The sequence below is a fragment of the Nycticebus coucang genome, chromosome 8 (genome assembly GCF_027406575.1).
Source record: "Nycticebus coucang isolate mNycCou1 chromosome 8, mNycCou1.pri, whole genome shotgun sequence".
Taxonomy (NCBI): domain Eukaryota; kingdom Metazoa; phylum Chordata; class Mammalia; order Primates; family Lorisidae; genus Nycticebus; species Nycticebus coucang.
The window spans coordinates 27,741,924-27,763,934 of NC_069787.1; the positions used below are offsets into that span (position 1 = coordinate 27,741,924).

General features: G+C 38.5%; 1 protein-coding gene across 1 annotated transcript in view; it reads left to right on the plus strand.

Annotated features, from left to right (window-relative positions):
* MDFIC2 (MyoD family inhibitor domain containing 2) overlaps positions 1-16,847 on the plus strand; it is a 122,628-nt gene extending 105,781 nt beyond the window's left edge. Inside the window, exons 3-4 of the mRNA XM_053599538.1 lie at positions 6,690-6,911; positions 16,588-16,847. Coding sequence (XP_053455513.1) covers positions 6,690-6,911; positions 16,588-16,847 — 482 coding nt within the window. The remainder of the gene's footprint in view (positions 1-6,689; positions 6,912-16,587) is intronic.
* Positions 16,848-22,011: the final 5,164 nt, after the last annotated feature.

Consider the following 22,011-nt stretch of genomic DNA (forward strand, 5'->3'; position numbering starts at 1 on the left):
GAGCCGGGGTTCTGTTTCATTCTTCCATATGTGGCTATTCAATTTCCCCAGTACCACTTTATGAAAAGGGTGTCCTTTCCTCAATGTAAGTTGTTGTCCACTTTGTCAAAGATGAGTAGCTTGAAAATATGTGGCTTTATCTCTTCATTCTCTACTCTGTTCCATTAGTTTTTGTGTCTACTTATATACTGATACCAGGCTGTTTTGTTTATTATCACCTTGTAATTTATTTTGAAGTCAGATAATGACCTCCAGATTTGTTCTTTTTGTTCAGGATTGCTTTAGCTATTTGGATTCTTTTTTGAAATTTTAGAATTGTGTTTTCTAATTCTCTGAAGAATGGTATTGGTATCTTTCAATAGGAATTGCATTGAATTTATAGATTGCTTTGGAAATGTGGACATTCTAATGATATTAATTCTTCTGACCTATAAGCATGGGATGTTTTTCCATTTGTGTCCTCTTCGATTTCTTTATCTGCATTTTGTACTTTTCCTTGCAGAGATCTTTCACCTCAGTTAAATTTATTTCTATGTCATTTTGTTTTGTTTTTTGGTAGCTATTGTAAATGGGAGTACCTTCTTGATTTCTCTCTAGCTACCTATAGGTTTATAGAAATGCTACTAATTTTCGCACATTGCAAACATTTTTGCAAATTTACTGAATGCCTTTATGAAACCTAAGAGTTTTTTAGTGAAGTCTTCAGACTTTTCTAGTCATAAGACCATCTTATCAGTATATAATATAATGCAATATAATACAATATAATTTCTGGTCTTCTATCTGAATACCTTTTATTTTTTCTTTTGCCTGACTGGTCTAGCTAAGACTTCTACTACCATGTTGAATAGGAGTGATGAAAGTGGGAATCAGGCAGCACCTGTGGCTCAGTGAGTAGGGTGCCGGCCCCTTATACTGAGGGTGGTGGGTTTGAACCCTGCCCAGCCAAACTGCAACAACAAAAAAAAAAGACAGGCATTGTGGTGGATGACTGTAGTCCCAGCTTCTCGGGAGGCTGAGGCAAGAGAATAGCCCAAGCCCAAGAATTGGAGGTTGCTGTGAGCTGTGACACCACAGCACTCTACCGAGGGTGACAAAGTAAGACTCTGTCTCTAAAAAAAAAAAGGAAATTGGGAATCATCGTCTTATTCTATTTCTTAGAGGAAAGTATTTCAATTTTCTCCCATTCAGTGCAGTGTTAGCTGTGGGTTTGTCATAGATGACCTTATTGTGTTTCTTCTGCACCCAGTTTGTTGAGAACTTTTATCACGAAGGGATGTTGAATTTTATAAAGTGATTTTTCTGTATCTACTGTGTTCGTCATATGGTTTTTGTCCTTCATTCTGCTGATGTAATATATCACATGTATTGATTTGCACATGTTAAACCATCCTTTCTTCCCTGCTATAAATCTCACTTGATCATGATGTATTATCTTCTTGAGATGCTGTTGGATTAGATATGCTAGAGTTTTGTTCATCAGGGATATTGGTGTATAATTCTCTTTTTTTGTTGTGTCCTTGTCTGGTTTTGGTATTAAGGTAATGTTGGCATTACAGAATGAATTGGGAGAATTCCCTCCTCTGATTTTTTTGGAATGGTTTCAGGAGGATTGTTACTATTTCTTCGTGGTTTGTTTCATAGAATTCAGTTGTGAATCCTGTTGGTCCTGGGCTTTTCTTTGTTGGGGGATTGTTTTGTTACTGATCTAATATCACTACTCAATATTGGTCTGTATAGGTGTTCTATTTCTTCCTGATTCAATATTGGTATGTTGTATATTTCCAAGAGTTTATTCATTTAACTATGTTTTACAGGTTTTCAGTGTATAGTTGTTCATAGCAATCTCTGATTATCTTTTGTATTTCTGTAGTATCAGTAATAGTGACTCCTTTTTAATTTCTGATTTTATTTGGGTCTTTTCTGTTCTTGGCTAGTCTAGCTAGTGGTTTATCAATGTTGTTTACCTTTTTAAAGAACTTTTGAAAGTTTGTTTCAATGACCCTTTTTAAGGTTTTTTGTGCTATTTCATTTAGTTTGACCCTTTATTATTACTTCTGTCTTTCTAATAATTTGGGGTTTGATTCATTCTTGCTTTTCCAGTTACTTGAAGTGCACCATTAGATTGTTGATTTGTAATCTTTCTACTCTTTTGATGTAGGGATTTATTGCTATAAATGTCCCTTTTAACTCTGCTTTTGCTCTATGTTGTGTTTTCATTTTCAATTGGTTTAAGAAATTTTTTAATTTATCTTAATTTTTTTATAGACCCAGTGGTCCTTCAGGAGCATGTTGTTTAATTACTATGCCTTTGTAAAGTTTCCAAATTCCTATTGGTATTGAATTCTAGCTTTAGTCCACTGTGACCTGGGAAGATACTTGATATGACATAGTTTTTTTTTTTTTTTTTTAATTTGTTGAGACTCATTTTTGTGGCCTAACATATGTTCTATCCTGGAGAATGTTCCATGTGCTGATGAAAAGAATATATATTCTGTACAATGTACATTCTGTAAAATGTTCTGTGAAAGTCTATTAGGTGCATTTGCTCTAAAGCCCAGCTTAAATCCAATATTTCTTTGCTGACATTCTGCTGAGAGTGTTGTAGTCCATCATTGTTACAGTATTTCAGTCTATCTCTCTTTTTTAGATCTAGTAATATTTGCTTTATGATTCCAGGGTGCTCTGGTTTTGGTATTAAGGTAATGTTGGCATTACAGAATGAATTGGGAGAATTCCCTCCTCTTTGATTTTTTTGGAATGGTTTCAGGAGGATTGTTACTATTTCTTCTCTCTTTTTTAGATCTAGTAATATTTGCTTTATGATTCCAGGGTGCTCTGGTTTTGGAATGGTTTCAGGAGGATTGTTACTATTTCTTCTCTCTTTTTTAGATCTAGTAATATTTGCTTTATGAAGTGTTGGGTGCATATATGTGTAGAGTTGCTATATCCTCCAGCTGGATTAAACTCTTTATCATTATTATTATTTTTTTTTTTTTGTAGAGACAGAGTCTCACTGTACCACCCTGGGGTAGAGTGCCATGGCGTCACACGGCTCACAGCAATCTCTAACTCTTGGGCTTACGCGATTCTCTTGCCTCAGCCTCCCGAGCAGCTGGGACTACAGGCGCCCGCCACAATGCCCGGCTATTTTTTTGTTGCAGTTTGGCAGGGGCTGGGTTTGAACCCGCCACCCTCAGCATATGGGGCCCATGCCCTGCTCACTGAGCCACAGGCACCGACCCCCTTTATCATTATTTAATGACCTTCTTTGGTCTTGTTTTACTATTTTTGGCTTAAAGTCAAAACATTAACTTAAAACATTGTCTGATTTACGTATAGTTACTCCTGCTTACTTTTGGTTTCCATTTGTGTAGAACATCTTTTTGCATCTGTTATTTTCAGTCTGCATGTGTTTTTACTAGTAAGGTGAATTTCTTGTATGTGCATGTAGTTGGATCATGTTATTTTATCCATTCAGCAATTCTATACCTTTTAAGTGGATAATTTAATCTCTTTATATTCAAGATTATTGTGAGGCTTTATTCCTTGTCATATTATTGTTTTCTAATTGTTTAGCATATTCTTTGTTCCTTTCTTTTTCTTATTACTTGTCATTGTGGACTGGTGGATTTTTGTAGTAGCATCAACTAAGTCCTTTCTCTTCCTCCTTTGTATGATTTCTTTACTAGTGAGTTTTCTACTTTCATGATGAGAAATGTACTTCCATTTGTAGGTTCACTTCCAGGACTTCCTGGAGGATTTCTTACAGAGCCTTTCTTGTGATGACAAATTCCCTCAGCATTTGGTTATCTGGGAAATACTTTATTTCTCCTTCACTTATGAAGGACAATTTTTGCTGAATATAGTATTCTCAACTAGTGGTTTTCTTTATCTTTACTTTTAGCACTTTGCATATGTCATTCCATTCTCTTCTGGCCTTAAGTTTCCTGCTTGGAAATCCACTGTTAGTTTGATAGGATTTTCTTTGTAGATAACTACATGCTTTTCTCTTGTTATTTTTAAAACTCACTATTTACCTTTGACTTTAAACAGTCTGATTATAATGTGCTGTGGAGAATCCTTTCCTGCAGTGTATATACCTGGGGATTGTTGAGCCTCCTGTTTCTGAATATCTAAATCTCTTGCAAGACTTCAAAAGTTATCTATTGTTTTATTAAATAGATTTTCTAGTACTTTGATTTTCTTTTCATCCTCAAAGATAATGATAATTTATATATTTGGTGGCTTTATGTGTCCCAAATTGTCACAAAGGCTTTGCTCACTCTTTTTTGTTCTTTCTCTCCTTATTTTTATCTGACCAGTTATTCCCAATTATAGGCAATTCCCAGGTTATTTATGAGATAGGTTCTGTAGGTTTGTTCTTAAGTTGAATTTGTATGTAAGTTGAAACAGATACATTTACCTATTACTTGTAATAGCTTCCATTCATAAGCGCAAGTGGTATATCAGTTGTATGTTTGTAATTCAGAGACTTACTGTAATAGCCTCCATTTTTAAGTACAAGTTGTACATAAGTTGGATGTCTGTAACAAGGAACTGCCTGCAATTAAGTTCTGAGATTCTTTCTTTTGCCTGATCTAGTCTTTCTTTGAAGTTTTCAAATGTATTTGTATTTCCTTCAATAAGTTCTTCAGTTTCAGAATTTCTAGTTTGTCCTTTTTCGGAATAATCATCTTTTTGGTAAATACCTCAATTGCTCCTCTGATTTCTTTGTATTGTTTTTCAGAATTCTCTTGTAGTTTACTGAGCTTCTTTAAAAACAGTATTTTGAATTTTTATATGAATTTTGAAGATTACTTTTTGATTGAAATATATTGCAGGAGAATTATTGCATCCCATTGGAGATGTTCCTTGCTTTTTTATGTTTCCTGTATCCTTACATTGATGTCTGCACATCTGGTATAGTATAACATTTGCTACTTTCTATTTTTGAATTTACTCTTGTAGGGGAGCACTCTTTCCTGAAGATACATCTGTGGTGTTGGTTGGGTAGGGTACTTTGCCTTTGAGTTGGGTGTGTGCAGTAGGGTAGTCTCTGTCTGATTTCTGTGGATATAAATAGTACTAGTTTTTCCTGTGATTTCCTCAGATGGTTAGTATGCAGTTGTAAGTAAAGGCTAGGTTGAAGTTGTTCTGGGGACTGAGAAAATAGGAACCCAGTAAGCTAGTCTTTAGTTCACAGTAGTGGCATAGGTGGATTGACCATGTCTTATGGCAGTGTACACTGACAACTGTCTTGTTGGTTACCAGTGGTCTTATTCTTGGACCTCTAAGTAGCTTGCTTGGGTGCAGGTAGTGACAGTGGTAGGCTGGGCAGGTGAATGAGTTCTTAGGTCCCTGGGATGCTGGTGTGGTATGGTGATGGTGGTAGCTGTGATGGTATGATCCCTTGAGTCCCAAGTGGTGCAGGCTGGTATTGGCAGTGGTTGCAGTGCAAGTGTGCCCTTAATAGACCCAAACACTCTGTTCTCAGGCTCTCCTGGTTTCTGCAGCAGCAGTGTCGCTGTGCCACAAAGAGAGGGGAGAGACTCCACCTTCCCATGCAGGTCTGGCCTTGGAAGCCATGATGCCAGTAGGGTTGCAATCACCACTCAATGTCCCAGTGGCAGTAGGAGTGGATGTGCACAGGGGGGATAGGGTTGCTCTATATGAGAACTGACCACAGAGACCACTCTGCTGATGGAAGGGCCTGAATATTTTCTATATGAGGTTGGTCGAATCCAGGAATACACAGCCCACAAGTATGGGGGGCCAACTGTACAGGAGGTATAAAGCACCTGGGCCTTCTCAGCCATTTTTAAGCCTCTTCAAACCAGAATCTTACTCGAGGATTTTTTTGGAAATTCCCTGAACATCTCTAACAATTGTGCCAGTTATATGGAAATAGCATGTTCCCAAGAAGTACACCCCTAAAGCTCTATAGATGACCACCTGAAAACAGACTCAACAAATCTCAATGCAGAGAAAGGGGTAGCAACTGACATATTTTGAGGACAGAGGTAGGAATGAGCTTATAGGCTATTCACCTATACCTAGTTTTATTTTACAGGCGAGGAAACTGAGATTTGTAGAAACAAAGAAATAAAGTGAGTTGATCAAGACTACGCAAATTAATCAGTGGTACTGCAGAGCATATGAAACCTTTTCCCTGCTTCTGCAATCCATGATACACTATGACAGTTTGCTGACGACATACTATGAGATTTTGTTGATCCTCATGAATAAACATAAATTCCTTGATTCTCCCTACTCAGCACACAAAAAATAGTAGAAATAAGTGTTAGAAATGACTAGGATGAATGAAACTTGTCATGTATATAAAGTTTTATAATGATTATACTCTTCTTATAGTTTTATTCGTATAGCTTTATATTCTTATAAAACTATTCTTATAGTTTTCTTATATTCTTTATATATATTTCTTATATTCTTATGTATATTTCTTTATATTCTTATAAAACTATTCTTAACTTCTTATAGTTTTATTCGTATAGTTTTTAGTCTTCTTATAGTTTTATCTTGCTCAATAGTATTATACTTCATTTCTTTTTAGTAATATTCTTATGAATGTCTAGAATGTGTAATTTTCTGTAAGTGTCTATTGTTAGATCAGTAGGTCATGTAAACTACAGTAGGTTTGTGTATGTGTTTTTTTCTTTGTCTAGATATGCAACTCACAAATGAAAAACATGCAGACGAGATACCCATTAATGCTATCGTTATAACTTCAGTATCCGAATTCAGTATCACAGATGGACCAGCCAAGGAAACCCCCAAGGAGAAAAAACTGTCCGAATCCAGCACATCACTGTCCTCCCTTGAAGAATGCCAAACGAAATTTTCCTACCTCCAAACTGATACTTCAGTTCATGAGAGAGACACTGATGGTATGTTTCTCAGAATTCAACCCATCTCTAAATAAAGCTCCCCAACCCCCAGCCCTTGTAAAATCGTCGCATATGCTGTTAGGAAAAAAAAAAGTCTTTATGAATATTAAACAGGAAGACTTCAATTTGAAAACCCTGGTGAATGACACATGTCAAGGTCACTTTGCAGTTATGAGGTGCTTGGCAGATTGTTTGTTTTCAAAGCTGGGAATCAGAGGTAACATGTTTTAAATAGCTGGAGTAGAGCATAATCATTCTCGCTATAGGGCTAGGAAGTGGATAAAGAAAAATTGCAAACTTCTTTCTTGTCTCAGATATGGAACTACTAAACCTGTGTCTCTAGGCATAGACAAGGTAAAGAAGTTAGAGTAGAATGGTATTAAAATTCTAGAAAATACAAACATAAATAGTATCAAATATTAAGATGCTTATACATCAGCAATCTATGGAAAAGGATTTGTTCCTCTAGGTTCACTTCCTAAACATCCTGATTAGTGCAAACCTAGTTCAAACCATCCTTGCATATGATAATAAGGGTATGTTCCATTTGTAAAGCCAATTTCAAATCAATTTGGTGCTACATGATCAGCACAATCAAGTTCAAATTCATAAACTCCACACCAAGACATGGAATTTTACTCCAGTTGACTTTGAAGTGACCTTCACAGGAGACATAAACCATTCAAGAATATTATAGTGTTCACTATCATCTATATTTGCACTTAAAGAAAGCCTGGAATTTCTTTTTTTTTTTTTTTTTAAATCTTTTTTTTTTTTTTTTTTTTTTTTTGGTTTTTGCCGGGGCTGGGTTTGAACCCGCCACCTCTGGCATATGGGACCGGCGCCCTACTCCTTGAGCCACAGGCACTGCCCATAAAGCCTGGAATTTCTTAAAACAAACTGTAACAGGGTATTGCTTCTAGTCTGTATTTAAATTAATATTTACTTTTTGAAAATAAGAAAAAATTAAATAAACTTTTGGAATCGTATCAGTTTAACCCCTGCCTCTAAAGCTTATTAATTACATAACTCTGGACAAGTTTCTCTGCCATCTCTCGATCGGTCTCTCAGTAATATAATGGGGCTAGTAACACATCATGGGGTACTTTGAGGATGAAATAAAATAACATGTGAAAAGCACTTAGTACAAAAGCAGACACACAGTAGCTTCAGCTTTCATTATGATTAATTTTAGAAAGCAAAAGGAGAGAAGATTTCTAACACTTGTTTTACGTATACGTGGTACCTTATGCACAAGTAGTCACAGATGCTTTCGAGCAGAAACTGCAGACTCGATTGCCTGTGCTTGCCACCAGAGAATGTGAATAGTGAAGTAAATGGAAGTAGACAGTAGGGATTTTGAGAGGACTGTAGCCAGCTGAAGAGCATATGCCTCATCTATAGGTCACTACCTCAACTTAGCCCCAGCTGTTTATTGCCAGAAGGAAATGTAGGCCCACAGTTGCTAGAGTTTGAAATTGTCCAAGAAAGCAAGAGACCAGGAGTGTTACGTTAAATTTCTGTGTTTTCCACTGTTGATCACTAATTCTGTTTATTATAGGAATCCTAAGACCCTCCCAGCAACACATCTTTGGGCCAACTTCGGCCTGCAGACTATCGGGTTGTGACACTGAATTTGGGCTGGTGCTTAGTTCTCTAGCTTTGGTGGAAGAGAATGCCAGTCTAGGGGAACAGGTCATGCAGGAGAGTTCTCTGCAAACACATTTTGATGGGACAGCATCTTATCAAATTGTACCAGGGATGCATGGATGTTGTTCATCTTGGGTATTTGGGTGAACAGTCCCAGAATTAGGAATTGTTGTGCATTTAAGGTCAGAAAATTAAGTTCACAAATTCATCCTAGAAAAAAGGCTACATGCCTCATTGCTAAATATCACTATGGTAACCTTCAAAGTATTCCCTTTGGCCATCTGGTGACCTTAGTGCTAATTAGCAATGAGGTATGTAGCACTTTTTCTAAGATGAGTTCATAGACCTAATTGTCCAACCGCATATCCACACAGTAAACATAGGGTCCCCGTAGAACCACTGTGATCTGTCCTATCAGTGATACTGGGACAATGAGGAGGGCCAGCCAATCAGCATGACACCTGAACCCTGTGTTCTCAGGGATGGGCCAAGATGACTGCTCCGTTCAAACGGCACTGATGCAGGGGTCCTCAAACTGCAGCCCGCGGGCCACATGAAGTGGTGTTATTGTATTTGTTCCCGTTTTGTTTTTTTACTTCAAAATAAGATATGTCCAGAAGACCAAAAATCACATTATAACAAAGATATTTGTATCAGAATGTTTATTGCAGCCCAATTCACAATTGCTAAGTCATGGAAAAAGCCCAACTGTCCATCGATCCACAAATGGATCAATAAATTGTGGTATATGTACACCATGGAATATTACGCAGCCTTAAAGAAAGATGGAGACTTTACCTCTTTCATGTTTACATGGGTGGAGCTGGAACATATTTTTCTTAGTAAAGTATCTCAAGAATGGAAGAATAGGTATCCAATGTACTCAGCCCTACTATGAAACTAATTTATGGCTTTCATAGGAAAGCTATAACCCAGTTATAACCTAAGAATATGGGGAAGGTGGAGAGGGAGGGGAGAGGGGGGGAGGTTGGGCAGAGGGAGGGTGATTGGTGGGATTACACCTGCGGTGCATCTTACAAGAAACTTAGTGAACACAGAAAATGATTGTGTTAACACAATAACTAAGAAAATGCCAGGAATGCTATGTTAACCAGTGTGATGAAAATGTGTTGAACTGTTTATAAAACCAGTGTATGGTGCCCCATGATCACATTAATGTGCACAGCTATGATCTAATACTAATAAAAAAAAAAAGATATGTGCAGTGTGTATAGGAATTTGTTCATAGTTTTGTTTTGTTTTTTTTAAATATAGTCCGGCCTTCCAACAGTCTGAGGGACAGTGAACTGGCCCCCTGTTTAAAATATTTGAGGACCTCTGCTTAAAGAGCCTAGTGCAAAAAAAGTTTTTTTGTTAAATAGCAGAACACTCTCTGTTCAAAGAGCAAAGGATATTCATGAGGATATCAACTGGGCTGTTATTCTGAAAGACTTAGTGGAGGCCACCACGACCAGGAAATTCAGGTTGGTAGATGACTGGCATAGGGAATAGGCCATCCTTTCTTCACAACGCCCCCCATGTGAAATGCCTCCCCAGTGAGACAAGAGCTTTTGGTACCTGGGTAAAAAAGAAAGTAAAAAACCTGGACTAAGACCCACAAAAAGTGATAAGAAGCTCTCATTACCCTAAACAGCAAACATCAAGGAAATCAAGAGTTAAGTCAGACTCACTTCATTTTAGAGAATTCTTTGATAGTAATTAATTTAAGGATGCAGAAATTGAGAGTGGGGTCATTGTTCGTACTGAGATAAATACAGAAATATCTTTCAGGAACAGCAGGGAAAACAGAAGGGGAAAAGGAAGATTGCATCCACTTTCATGTAGTTTGTGGTTAATTTATTTTCAAATGTATAAATGAGTGCATAGGAATGGATGCTTAATTGCTAATATCTATTATTTATATACATTGCCCCACTTAAAACAGGATGGAAAAGCCTCACACATGCAGATTTTGTAAAATGTGTTACATCCATTAGCACAGTTCATGGTGTGTGCTCTGATGGGAATTTAAAAGGATCTTTACTGCACATCACACACTATGTGCTACAATATTACTTTATTATTAAATTGTGGTTCATCGTGTGTGGTCTCTTTCCTGAAGAAAATGTAAAGGTCCAGAGAACTATGTGTGTTCCTGCTTCTGTTTCTACCATATTCCAATTCCAAAAGCATCTGTGCATAAGAAAATCAGGAATACACATGATATGAGAAAACAGGCCCCTTAAAAAAACAGTCCTCAGAATGTATCTAATTGACGTATAATTTTGAATTTGAGACATCTCATCCAGGTGGAAGAGGAAATCATAAATAGAAGATATCTCAAAAGAATAGTCTTAATTACATCATGGACTACTGAATAAAATGATTACATTTTCTACACTGTAAATTTCATACAATTAAATGCAGGAGTGTCACCTTATAAAATGTTTCAATTTTATAATTATTTCAGTTCATTTGCTCAGAAAAAAACATAAGCACAAATTTACTAAGTATCAACCAAATCTAGTCATTCTAGTTCTAAAGAACTGACTTGAATGTTAGTTGTGCTTGTCTGAACTTAAATAGATCTTGACATATTTAAGTAGCTATTAAAATTGATAGCATCAGAGATGATACCCCAGGTAGAGAAAGGCATTCAGTCACACATTATTTATTCCCATTCTACATTACAGACATATTTTTTAAGAACTTAATGTAGGGAGAGTAGAAGCCGGTTTTTATACTTCTAAGCAAAAAACTTTTAGTAATCAGTGGGAGCTATCAGGTTGTGAATCTCATGATGTCGAATTCTCTGTGATAGCTCATTAACTCATTAAAATACTAGGTTTGGGCCAGGGTTGATTTTGCCTCTTTTTTTTTTTCCCCTTCTTAATTTGTTTTGGGGGAGGAGGAGGGTTGTGGTTTATGCGGGATCACTTGGGATAATGATCCCCAAGGTAGCAGGAGGTGTGTTTCTGGAGCCAAGCAATGCCCAGTCCTCTGTCCCATCTCCTAATCATGGGGACCAAGGTGGCCAGCAAAAAGTTGGGAGGGCAGAGTCAGGGAGTCCAGCACCCTAAGCATGAGGCTGCCCTCAGGCTCACCTGTGGAACCTTCTTGCTGTGGTGTCCTTTCCACCACAATTAAAATGATCCTTTCTAGTGAGACAGATGCTTCCTCTTAATTAGCCAATTCCCAGTTGCACATTTAGCACCTCTGGAAGCTGCCTTAATTCGTCAGTGTCATTAAGATATCAGTTAGCACATCACAGCCTAGATGTCCTAAAGGTACCGAGTGGGGAGAAAAGGAGATGAAACAAGGAAGAGGGTTCTCTCCTGGCTTCCTGCTTACAGAAAATGCCACCATGGGCTGGGTGATCTGCGGGGCTATGATCCATCCTAAACCTTCCCTCACCAGGTTTGAGGAGTGGGAGAGCCATGTGGGCACTCTGATAGTGGTGATTAGAGCCCATACTGGATGCCAGGTGGTCCCATAGAGAAGATTTAACATGTGCACAGCTTGTTATAAAGCAGTGGTTCTCAACCTTCCTAATGCCGCAACTCTTTAATACAGTTCCTGTGGGTCAAGACCCACAGGTTGAGAACCACTGTGAAAGCTATCAGAAGAGCAGAAAAGCCAAATTCAGTGAACAGTGAGCTACCCAGAATTATCAGCACCAGGTAGTCTCCCCCATCTCTGCCCTTTGTCCCCTGACCACTAGAAGACACTAGTAATTAGCCATTATTAGGCTACTAGTCACTGGCATTAGCCAGGGCCACAGAGAGAAGAGCTGTTCAGAGAGGCATACAAACAAGAAGGAAATACCACTGTCTAAGACTCAACCCGAGCACAGGGAGGGAAGAGAAGCGCTTGAGCCTTCCCTTCCTCCCCTCCCCCTGCTTCCTCCTGATGCCTCCTATTGGCTGGATACAGCCACAGGCCCCTAAGGGAGTATGGAAAACACTTTGCCAGTCTCAGGACTGTAGTAGCAAAGAGCAGGATAGGAGGAGACAGTGGAGAGGAAAGTGACAAAAAGAAAGGAAGACTGTTCTGGAGGGCAGGTCCTCTTTGTAGTTAAAAGCCCTGGAGGAGCCAGTCTTGGTTCACCTTTCAGCCCCTGTGACACCCCATGTTTCCTGGGCATGTCTCTTAAACTTTCCAACACTTCCTCAACTATTAACAGGAATAATAATAGCAGTCAACACAGGGTCATTTCAGAATGCACCTAAAATGTAGAGGGCTATAGACTGATTTTAGGTGCAACAGTTTGCACATTACAACAGTAGAATCAAGAGTCAGGCTTTGGATCTAGAAAGACTTAGATTTGAATCCCTGCCCTCCTTACCTTACAGTTGGGAGGACATATGACAGCCAGTGACAATCTCTTTCCAAACCTTAGTCTTTTCATGTGAAAAATCGGGATCTTAATATTTACTTCTCAGATTCATTCATTATTGACTTATTCATTCAATAAGAGATATGGTTTTCTTCCCTCCTACAACTTAGAGTCTAGTAGGAGGAGATAATAAACTAACACATTGATTTAATGCTTTTCCATGGTCAGTGAGGTGAAGAGAAAAACAGGATGCTGTGATGATTTCAGCGAGATATGATTTTAGAGAGAAGGTGTTTTAAATTAAACACCCACAAGTTTAAATAGGAGTAAAATTGGGGTGGAGGAGGGTGGAGGCAAAAGGCACAGCATGTACTAAGGCCTTGAGCCAGTGCCTTCCAAATACTAAAGTTTAGTCATTGTCTCTAAAGTGTTGTGAGTAAGGAGTAAGGTGGGTCCAGAAGTCAGAAAAATAGACAGGAACCCAATTATGCAGGGGATGCCAGACTATGGCAAGTATTTGGGATTTTAAAGGGAGAGGAACTTGTTCAAATTTAGGATTAAAAATACCTCAAGAGTGGGTGAATTTGAAGTGGGTTCACGTGGAACCAAAGTGTCCTAGACACTATTGACCTGGTGACGGCTGATGGTGGCCAGGACTAAGACAAAGACATTGGAGGTCATTAGAGGTTTGCAGATTTCAAATGCAAATGGGGGGCAAGGTCAGCAGGATTGATGACTAGATGAACTAGATAAGGAGGAAATGTTGAGGAAAAGAGAAATGACCAAGAATGATGCCCAGATCTGTGGCAAATTCATCTGGGTGCTCAGGAGCCATTCATAAGCGCGAAATGGCAGAGGGACAGGTTTATGGGATGGAGAAACAGAGAGAGCCATAATACAGAAGGTACATAAAACTCAAAATTGGCGACAAGTCATATTCTTTTGGATGTTCCAGGAGAAGAGATGCTAATCATGGGATATGAGCTTGAATATCATGTTTACTAAACATTAAAATGCCAGGAAACAATATAGGCAAGGAAAATATATACTCATTCAAGAGAAGGAGGAGTCTGAAGCTCTTTTCAAACAGTTGCAAATTTTTGCCTGAACTGCTTGTATTACTTTTGTGCAAACAAAAACTGACCATATGCAAAACGATTTTGCCTGCTCATGTAGAATCTTTTAATACGCCTTTTAGGAAAAGTGTGGGACACACTTGAAAGTTTGGAAAAATCTGCTTTCAATTCATTAACTTTACCATGTATTTTTTGGGCAAGAGGCTCTGCCTTTAAAAGGCAAATAAAAAGGACTGACTTAGAAACAGAAAAAAAAAAAAAGGCTTGTATTCTCAAGGGCAAAATAGGGAGGTGGATGGAAGTAAATGCCAATTTGGCCAAAGGATTAAGCCAAAACTTAAAAAAAAAAAATCTATGGTATCCATCAGAAGTGGAGACCTCCATAGTCTGCCAACTCAAGGAAATATTGGCAAGATGAACTGACCCAGAGGTTATATGCCCTCGGGAAGATATAAGGTCATTTTACAGACAAGTTCTTCACACTCTAATAGGGGAACACCTGCTCTTATCCTCAAAGTCACCTGCACCCTACCCTGCTTTCCTGCAAACCAAGCTTTCAACCTTGCATGTATAAAGGATAGGATCCAGCACAGTCATTTTTCTATGATTATAAGCCTAAGTCTCTTGAGCCTCCAGCCTGAGAGATCATGGATATTTGTTTGGAATATTTTGTATTGAACACCTCCTCTAGTAGCTGTCTTGGCATTGGTAAGACTTGGTGGAGCTGTAAACCCCATGTCTCTGTCCCTTTTCAGAAAAGCCTAGGCAAAATAGTCTATGTACTATTACTAACTTATTCCTGCATCTATTGTGGGTGGTTTGTGGTGACTTGTGAGATATGAGTGAGTTGGTCAAATGCTAGAAGCTGGCTCTAAGTGAATAAAAATACACCAAGTTTGGTAAAGAGATGAGTATGTACACCAGAGAGGTACTGTGAATTATGTTGCCTGGATTATAAATACTGAGTAATGGCCACAGCACCTGCAGCACTATATGGCAATTATAGTGTTCATAAAAGTCACAGTGTGGTTCCTTACCGCCACCTTTTTGGGAGGAAAAGAAGAGGAGGGGAGAGGAGAGAGACAGAGAGAAACAGAGAGAGGAAGGACAATGTCTATTTTCCCACATTCAGGACTCAGTTTAGAACTTTATGTAGTGTTTTTTATAAGATATTGAATTTGTTTTCTTTAAACTACTTGTTCCTTTCCAGAACATGTTTTCATGTTTTTCTTTCTCTTAAAGATTAATAAGTATATAAACAATGACAGAAAAAGAATTTTCCAGAAAGTATTGTTTGAAGTAAATGAAAGGGCTGTAAGAGCACTTAGACCAGCGGTTCTCAACCTGTGGGTCACAACCGCTTTGGACTGTACTAAAGGGTTGCGGCATTAGGAAGGTTAAGAACCACTGACCTAGACTATCACATTTGACACAGAGGGCAAAATCTCTTCTGCAGGCTTCAATAGACTCCAACTCCTTTGACTAAAGTCTGAAAACCAAAATGTAATCAGCATCCTCATTGTGAAAAAAGTAGATCCTTGACAGTCCACTGTAATCAACTGAAAGTCCATCTGGAGGGGAACTTCTTCCCAATTCATCTTCAAATGGTACTTTCAACCATCAATAATCTCCAGATTACTGATTTTAATTAATTGGATACTATATCACAGGAACACATACCCCTTCTTTTATGAAACACTCACACATTTGTGAGACTTTAACTTAAAGAAAGAGAGAAAAGTTATAATTTTAACAAGAGAACTGCTACTTCTTCTAACTAATTCCCTTTATGGAAACAAAAAATACAATAATCTATAACCCATCACAGCTGTTCGGCTAGAATTACCAATTACCTTCAAGGCCTTAGAGATACTTTCCAGACTTTTACAAGTCTGCATAGTAAATTTTTAAACCAATTTTATTGAAGAGAATTGATAAGATTTAAAACCTCTTAGGCAAGTGATGACGCATTTCACTTAAACAACTTGCTATAAAATCGAGGCTTTACATAACTGAGGAAAACGGAAACAGGGATTAAAAATAAAACACAACCCCAAAGATGTGATTATTTTAAAAAGCATTTATATTAAGTTTTGAAATGTGCTTTTTGCTTGCATCTGAATGTGGGCGTGGTGAACTTATGGGAATCCATGTCGAACAAATAGCCAAGCCTGGTGATGAGAAGAAGGGCATTTGTACCCATCTCTCCCTGGCCCCAACTCTAATTGCTCCTTAAGCCTCCTGCATTTGGAGAGGCCCTGTTATTTTTCAGATGGTTGTATGGTTTCCAGACAGACAGCTAATTGTGTGGCTTCCCAGCACCTCTCTAGGCAAAGTAAATAAAGGAGTTTAGAAAAGTGACAGCACTTTAAATAACCAGATTATGTCGAATCAATAGAAAATGCTCAGGAAGTTAATAAAGCAATTACTTAAACAGAGTGAGTACTGGCCTGGGGAGTGGGGGAGGTGGAGAGAATGGTGTACATCACCCCTAATGCAGATAAATAATTAAGGAGTGGGCTCTCAAGTTATCAAGTAGGCCCCACGCATGCTTGCCCGTCACAGAAGCCCCCAGATGTGCCACTATTAATTGTCCTTCTGCTTCGTTAAACAGAGGAGTGTGCCTCCCTCATCCTCACCTGTCTGTTTTGTCAGTTCTGGGACTGTCTTTTGATGCTCCCCGACATGTGTGAAACAGTCTGTACCAACCTGTGTTGTCCTTCTCACCGGTACCACCACACCGCAGATGAAAACCACTCTCGGAATGATTGCAACTGCAATTGTGACATGGACTGCAGCCTTTTTGAATCTTGCCATGAGACCAGCGAGTGTCTGGAGCTGGCCATGGAGATTTCAGAAATCTGTTACCGCTAACAGAATGAAGCATAACCATGTTCCACAGTCCTTTTGGCCACGGTGGGAAATTCCATTATTACAAGACTGTGTTTCCATGTGCTGGAATGTAAGGACTGTACACATTTCTTGGATGCTCTAGGCCATTTTATTCTGCACCTGTCTGGGAAAGCTAGTATTGTCAACTCAATGATCTTAGTCCAAATTTCACAACCGCATGGCTCGCTGAAAAATAAGATTCCTGATCACGTGGGTGAACAAATCTTAAATACCTCTTAAATGCCGTAGGTACAAGATGTTTCTTGACCCTCAAATAGCATATTAAACCACTCTGTGTTACTGTGCTCATCAGCTCACCTCACAGATCCAACCCCATTCACAAATTCAGGACAAATTAATGCATTTGTTTAGCATTGACATACATTAGCTCATCTTTCTAATGGACTCATGCATAAACATTATGCATTGTTGGTTATTATTAATAATGCATTGTAGAACATTATTTTATAATTAAAAATTTATTTATACAGTCTCTTAAAATTCACTTATAGGTACAGTTTAGGTAGGAAAGGGAATTAAATGAATTAGAAACCATGTTCCTGTAATTACAACAGATGTCTCTAAAATATCTCCAGTGAATTTTGAATATGGTGTACTTCAAAAGAATACTGCAATTCTAAACCGTAGTATTACGTGTCTATGACTATGTCCTAACAGGTTATGCATATTCTTAATGTGTTACTGAAAGGCTCTTTATTCTAATAAGCACAAATGGAAATTATGTGACCTCAGATAATCAATTCTTCACTTTACTCCTTTCTGTTGGTCAGGTACAGTAAGAAACGGGATATTCAAACAGAATCAGTTCATTTTACTCAACTATCATTTGTATGGGCTCCCCCAAGACCATGTAGGCACTTATTCAGCCCTAAATTTCCTAATACTGTATATTCTTCATGAACCATACTTTTTCCTTTTCTAATAATTAAAGTAATTAATAATTATGTCGAACACTTCTTTAGACACCATTAAAAAAAGATGTGATATAAAATGGAAAATGATTTTTAACTCAAATAAGTTAAAACAAACATTTTGTGAGGAAAACACATCTAGGTTGAACTTACTTGGCAATTTTTTAGTTCCTGTAGGCATGGTTCTATAGTCAAATCCATCATTACTCATCAATTTGTGTTCATACATTCACATGGATGTATCTCAGTATACTCACTGAATGTAAAAAAGCATAATGTACTGATAACAACAACAACAACAAAAACAGAAAAATGAAATAGGAAACTAAGGGAATCTGGGAGGGTCGAGGGAAAGAGAAACAACAAAAAACTCCAAACTACATGTTAATTTCAGGCTAAAGCAATGTGTGTTTTATTTCTGTAGTAAACAAACACATTGTTCTAATCCAATATAAATTCTCCCGAATATTGAAAACTACTAATCTTAAAAAATATATTTTTAGGCTGCTTCTAAAAAGGTATTTAACTGCTCTTGACTTGCTTCTGACTGCACAGCACATCCATTGCTAATGCTGGCTTCATTCCTGCTGGCCGATCACGTTGTTCACCAACCACAGAGCATGACAGCATCCCACACCCTCTTTGAAACATTTCCGTCTCTCTGCTTTCCAGAAGCTCAGAGAGATAGTGCTATTATCCTCTATGCACAGAACCTATAGATCATAGAGAAGAGAAAAAGTAGATTCTTAGAATAGGAGGAGAACCAAGGACTGCTCTCCTCCAACATTTTCATGTTTCATAAGAGAAAACAGAGGCCCCAAGAACTGACTTACCCAAGACCACACAGGGAGTTAACTGGCAGTATGAGGAGCTCTAATGCAGGGTCGAATTCTCTGACTACACCACACTGCTCCACAGTCCTCCCCTTCTTAGTCCAGCTGGTACACAGTGGTCCAGCTGTTCCAATTGTTCAAATACTAAAATACTACCAGACTGGCTCTTAAACACTTGTACCCTTGGAGCTCTTTGGTGCCTCCTTCATGTCCTGGCCACCCTAACTCCCTCTCTGAGGACCCTACTGATGGTCTAGTGACCAAAAATTGAACACCTGGCCCTGCAGGTGTCTCTAGAAGGCTATCCCAGCACTATGGTGCCTGGTGTTATAGGTCAGCCCATGCCACACTGAGGTTAAATATTTTGGTCATCATTCCCTCATTCTTTTTAATCTACATACCCTCAAATTATATAAAGATTGCGTATTTCAAATGTGAGTGAATGCTTATCAATTAGAGACATAAAAATCACCTGGTCTTATTTTACAATGTGGTCAGAATATTACAAGGTCTTTCTGTGGCCGTGCTTTCCACGGTTTGTTAACTTTGTTCCTCACTTTCAGAATTCACCGTGCTATACCAGAAAGGGTTGGTTATACAAAGTGTGAAATTTCTTTTCTTTATAACCAATAATAAAACATCATCCTTTCTGCAAACATGAATGGCTCTTTCAATTGAATTCTTACACAATAAAACATGCGTAGCCGCAATTGCAGGGGTAAGACAGATCAAAAGGGATGTGGTTATTGATTAAATACAAATATCAGAATCTGAGAAGGCTCAGATATTTTCTACAATAATGAAGGCCTGTGATTATAATGTTGTTCTTTAAGGTGGGACTTCCTAGTGATCAGTGTGTTCTGATTTAAGGAAGCACGCTAGAATAAAAGAGATTTGAGAACATGCAGTCTTTACAGAAAATGAAGAACAAAGGTTTTTCTTTCCCTACAGCAATATAACCATATAGCTACATCATCTTTGCTTTGCTCAATGGAACTTTTATAAAACCTTTGCTTTTTTAAAAGCTGACAAAATATGGAAAGCAATGAAGAAACGAAGTTATGTTTAACTTGCTAATGAAATTTTCCCACTACAGGAGCCGATAGGCCTACAAAATTAATTATCACTGCTGGACAATCAAAGTTAATAGAGTGAAAGTCGCTTCAGTTTTTTTCCAAGGGAGTAAGAAAACATATTCAGGCAGGGAAACTTTACAGATAGGAAACACCATAGGAGGGAAGATCAGCATTTTTTTTCCGAAGGATAAATGTGAAGGTGGAAGTGTTTGACGGACAGAATTCATCTCCCAATGTTTCTAATTTTCTCCCTCTACAAGATAGAGAAAAGTAATAATATGTACATTTAAGTAACGTAGTTTGACTATCTGAGTTTTATTTATCAAATGTTAAGTTCTCCTAGGCCACACAAACTGATGGCCTCTGATAAAATGTAAATATTTGGTTTAATAGTTTGTTGGCTATTCTTTGAAGAAGAGATCTGAGTAAAAGCCTAAATGATTGGCACATATAACTTTAGGTAAGCTGTGTAGAAAGGCAAAGTGAATTGAGAGAGAGTTGAATGATTCTCTAGTGATTTTAATCGCCATAGGACTTTAACTGCATTATTGGGCTTCTCAAACAGAGGTCTAGACAGCTTCTAACGTCACGGAGAAGGATTCCAGAATATGGGGAAACAGTGAGCAATGGAAGTAGCATCATTATTTGGATAGAAGTGCTACCTTCTGCTCGACCATCTTGATTTGCTTCACAGTTTTGTTTTGTCACCACCTCTAAAGCAGTGATTCTCAACTGCCATCACCACCCCCAATTTGGCAAAGTTTTTTTTAGGGTCTCTCTCTGAAATCCAGGCTGGAGTGCAGTGGCAAGGCAAGATCATAGCTCACTGTAACCTCAAACTCCTGGATTCCAGTGCTCCTCCCACCTCAGTCGCTAATGTTTTTATTTTATTTTTTTAATGTTTTGTAGATATGGGGGTCTCACTATGTTGCCCAGGCTAGTCTTGGCCTCCTGGCCTCAAGAGATCCTCACACCTTGGCCTCTCAAATTGGTGGGATTACAAGCATAAGACACCATACCCTGCCTCCAATTTGGCAAAATCTTGAGACATAATTGGTGTCACAATGGAAGGGAAGTGGTTTCTACTAACATCTAATGGGTACAAGCCAGGGATGCTGCCAAATATTCTATGGTATGCAGGATGGCCCCCCATAATAAATATCCAAATGTCAACAGTATCTCTCTAAAGCCTTTCTCAATTAGCCATCACCAAATTACCTTAAAAAACTGGTGAAAACACATTTGCTAGATGAAATACAGGATGCCTAGTTAACTTTGAAATTTCAGAAAAACAACAAATAAGCATATCCCAAAACTTGCATGTGACCTACTTATACTGCAAAAATGGTTCTCCTTTACCTGAAAAGTGAGTATATTTCCATTTGTTAAATCTGGCAACCCCAGTTCTACAGACTCCACATTTTGAAATGGATCTACAGAGGTGATGATTCTTCAGCTCTCTCCAAGCCTCTAAGAAAGGAGAGGTTGTTCATCTTTTTGGTTGGAGGCCTGAACATTCACTTGGCTACATTTTACAAAGTAGAGTAATTTTTCTTTTTTTTTTTCCTTAGAGACTTGAGTCACCCTGGGTAGAGTGCCGTGGCCTCATCATACGTCACAGAAACCTCAAACTCTTGGGCTCAAGCAACCCTGGAAGCCTCGGCCTTCCAGATAGCTGGGACTACAGTCATGTTCCACCATGCTTGGCTAGATTTTTCTATTTTTAGTAGAAATGGGGGTCTCACTTTTGCACAGGCTGGTCTCAAATTTGTGAGCTCAGGCAATCCATCCACCTTGCCTCCCAGAGTGCTCAGATTACAGGCAGGAGCCACTGTGCCTGACCCAAAGTGGAATAATTTAAGACAGGTTGGGGGAATCTGGCTTAAAGATGGCTCCACAGTTTTTTTCTTACCCCACACTCCCAGGAGCACAGGGTCCACTGCCTCAGACTAAGCTGCCCAGGAGCCATCTTGATTTAAGAGGTTGGAACCAGAAGTCCACTCTTATGACCTGGAGATTGCATCACATTTTCTGATTCAGTCCTTGTCCAAAAAGACTCATCTTAGAGGTGCTTACACAGCTAAAAGGCAGTATTTTCTCCTATGTAGCTATCTTTACTCTCATATAGCTCTGTTAGTGAGAATGCCATGGGGAAAAGGAAGGAGTAGGAGGTTGAGATGGAGGAATTCCTTAGTTGTGGATTGCAGTATCATCTATTATGCTAACACCCAACTTCACCATGCACTCTTAGAATATAGTTAGGGGTGGAGCAGTGAGGCTGATGTATTCCTTCCCCTATATTGAT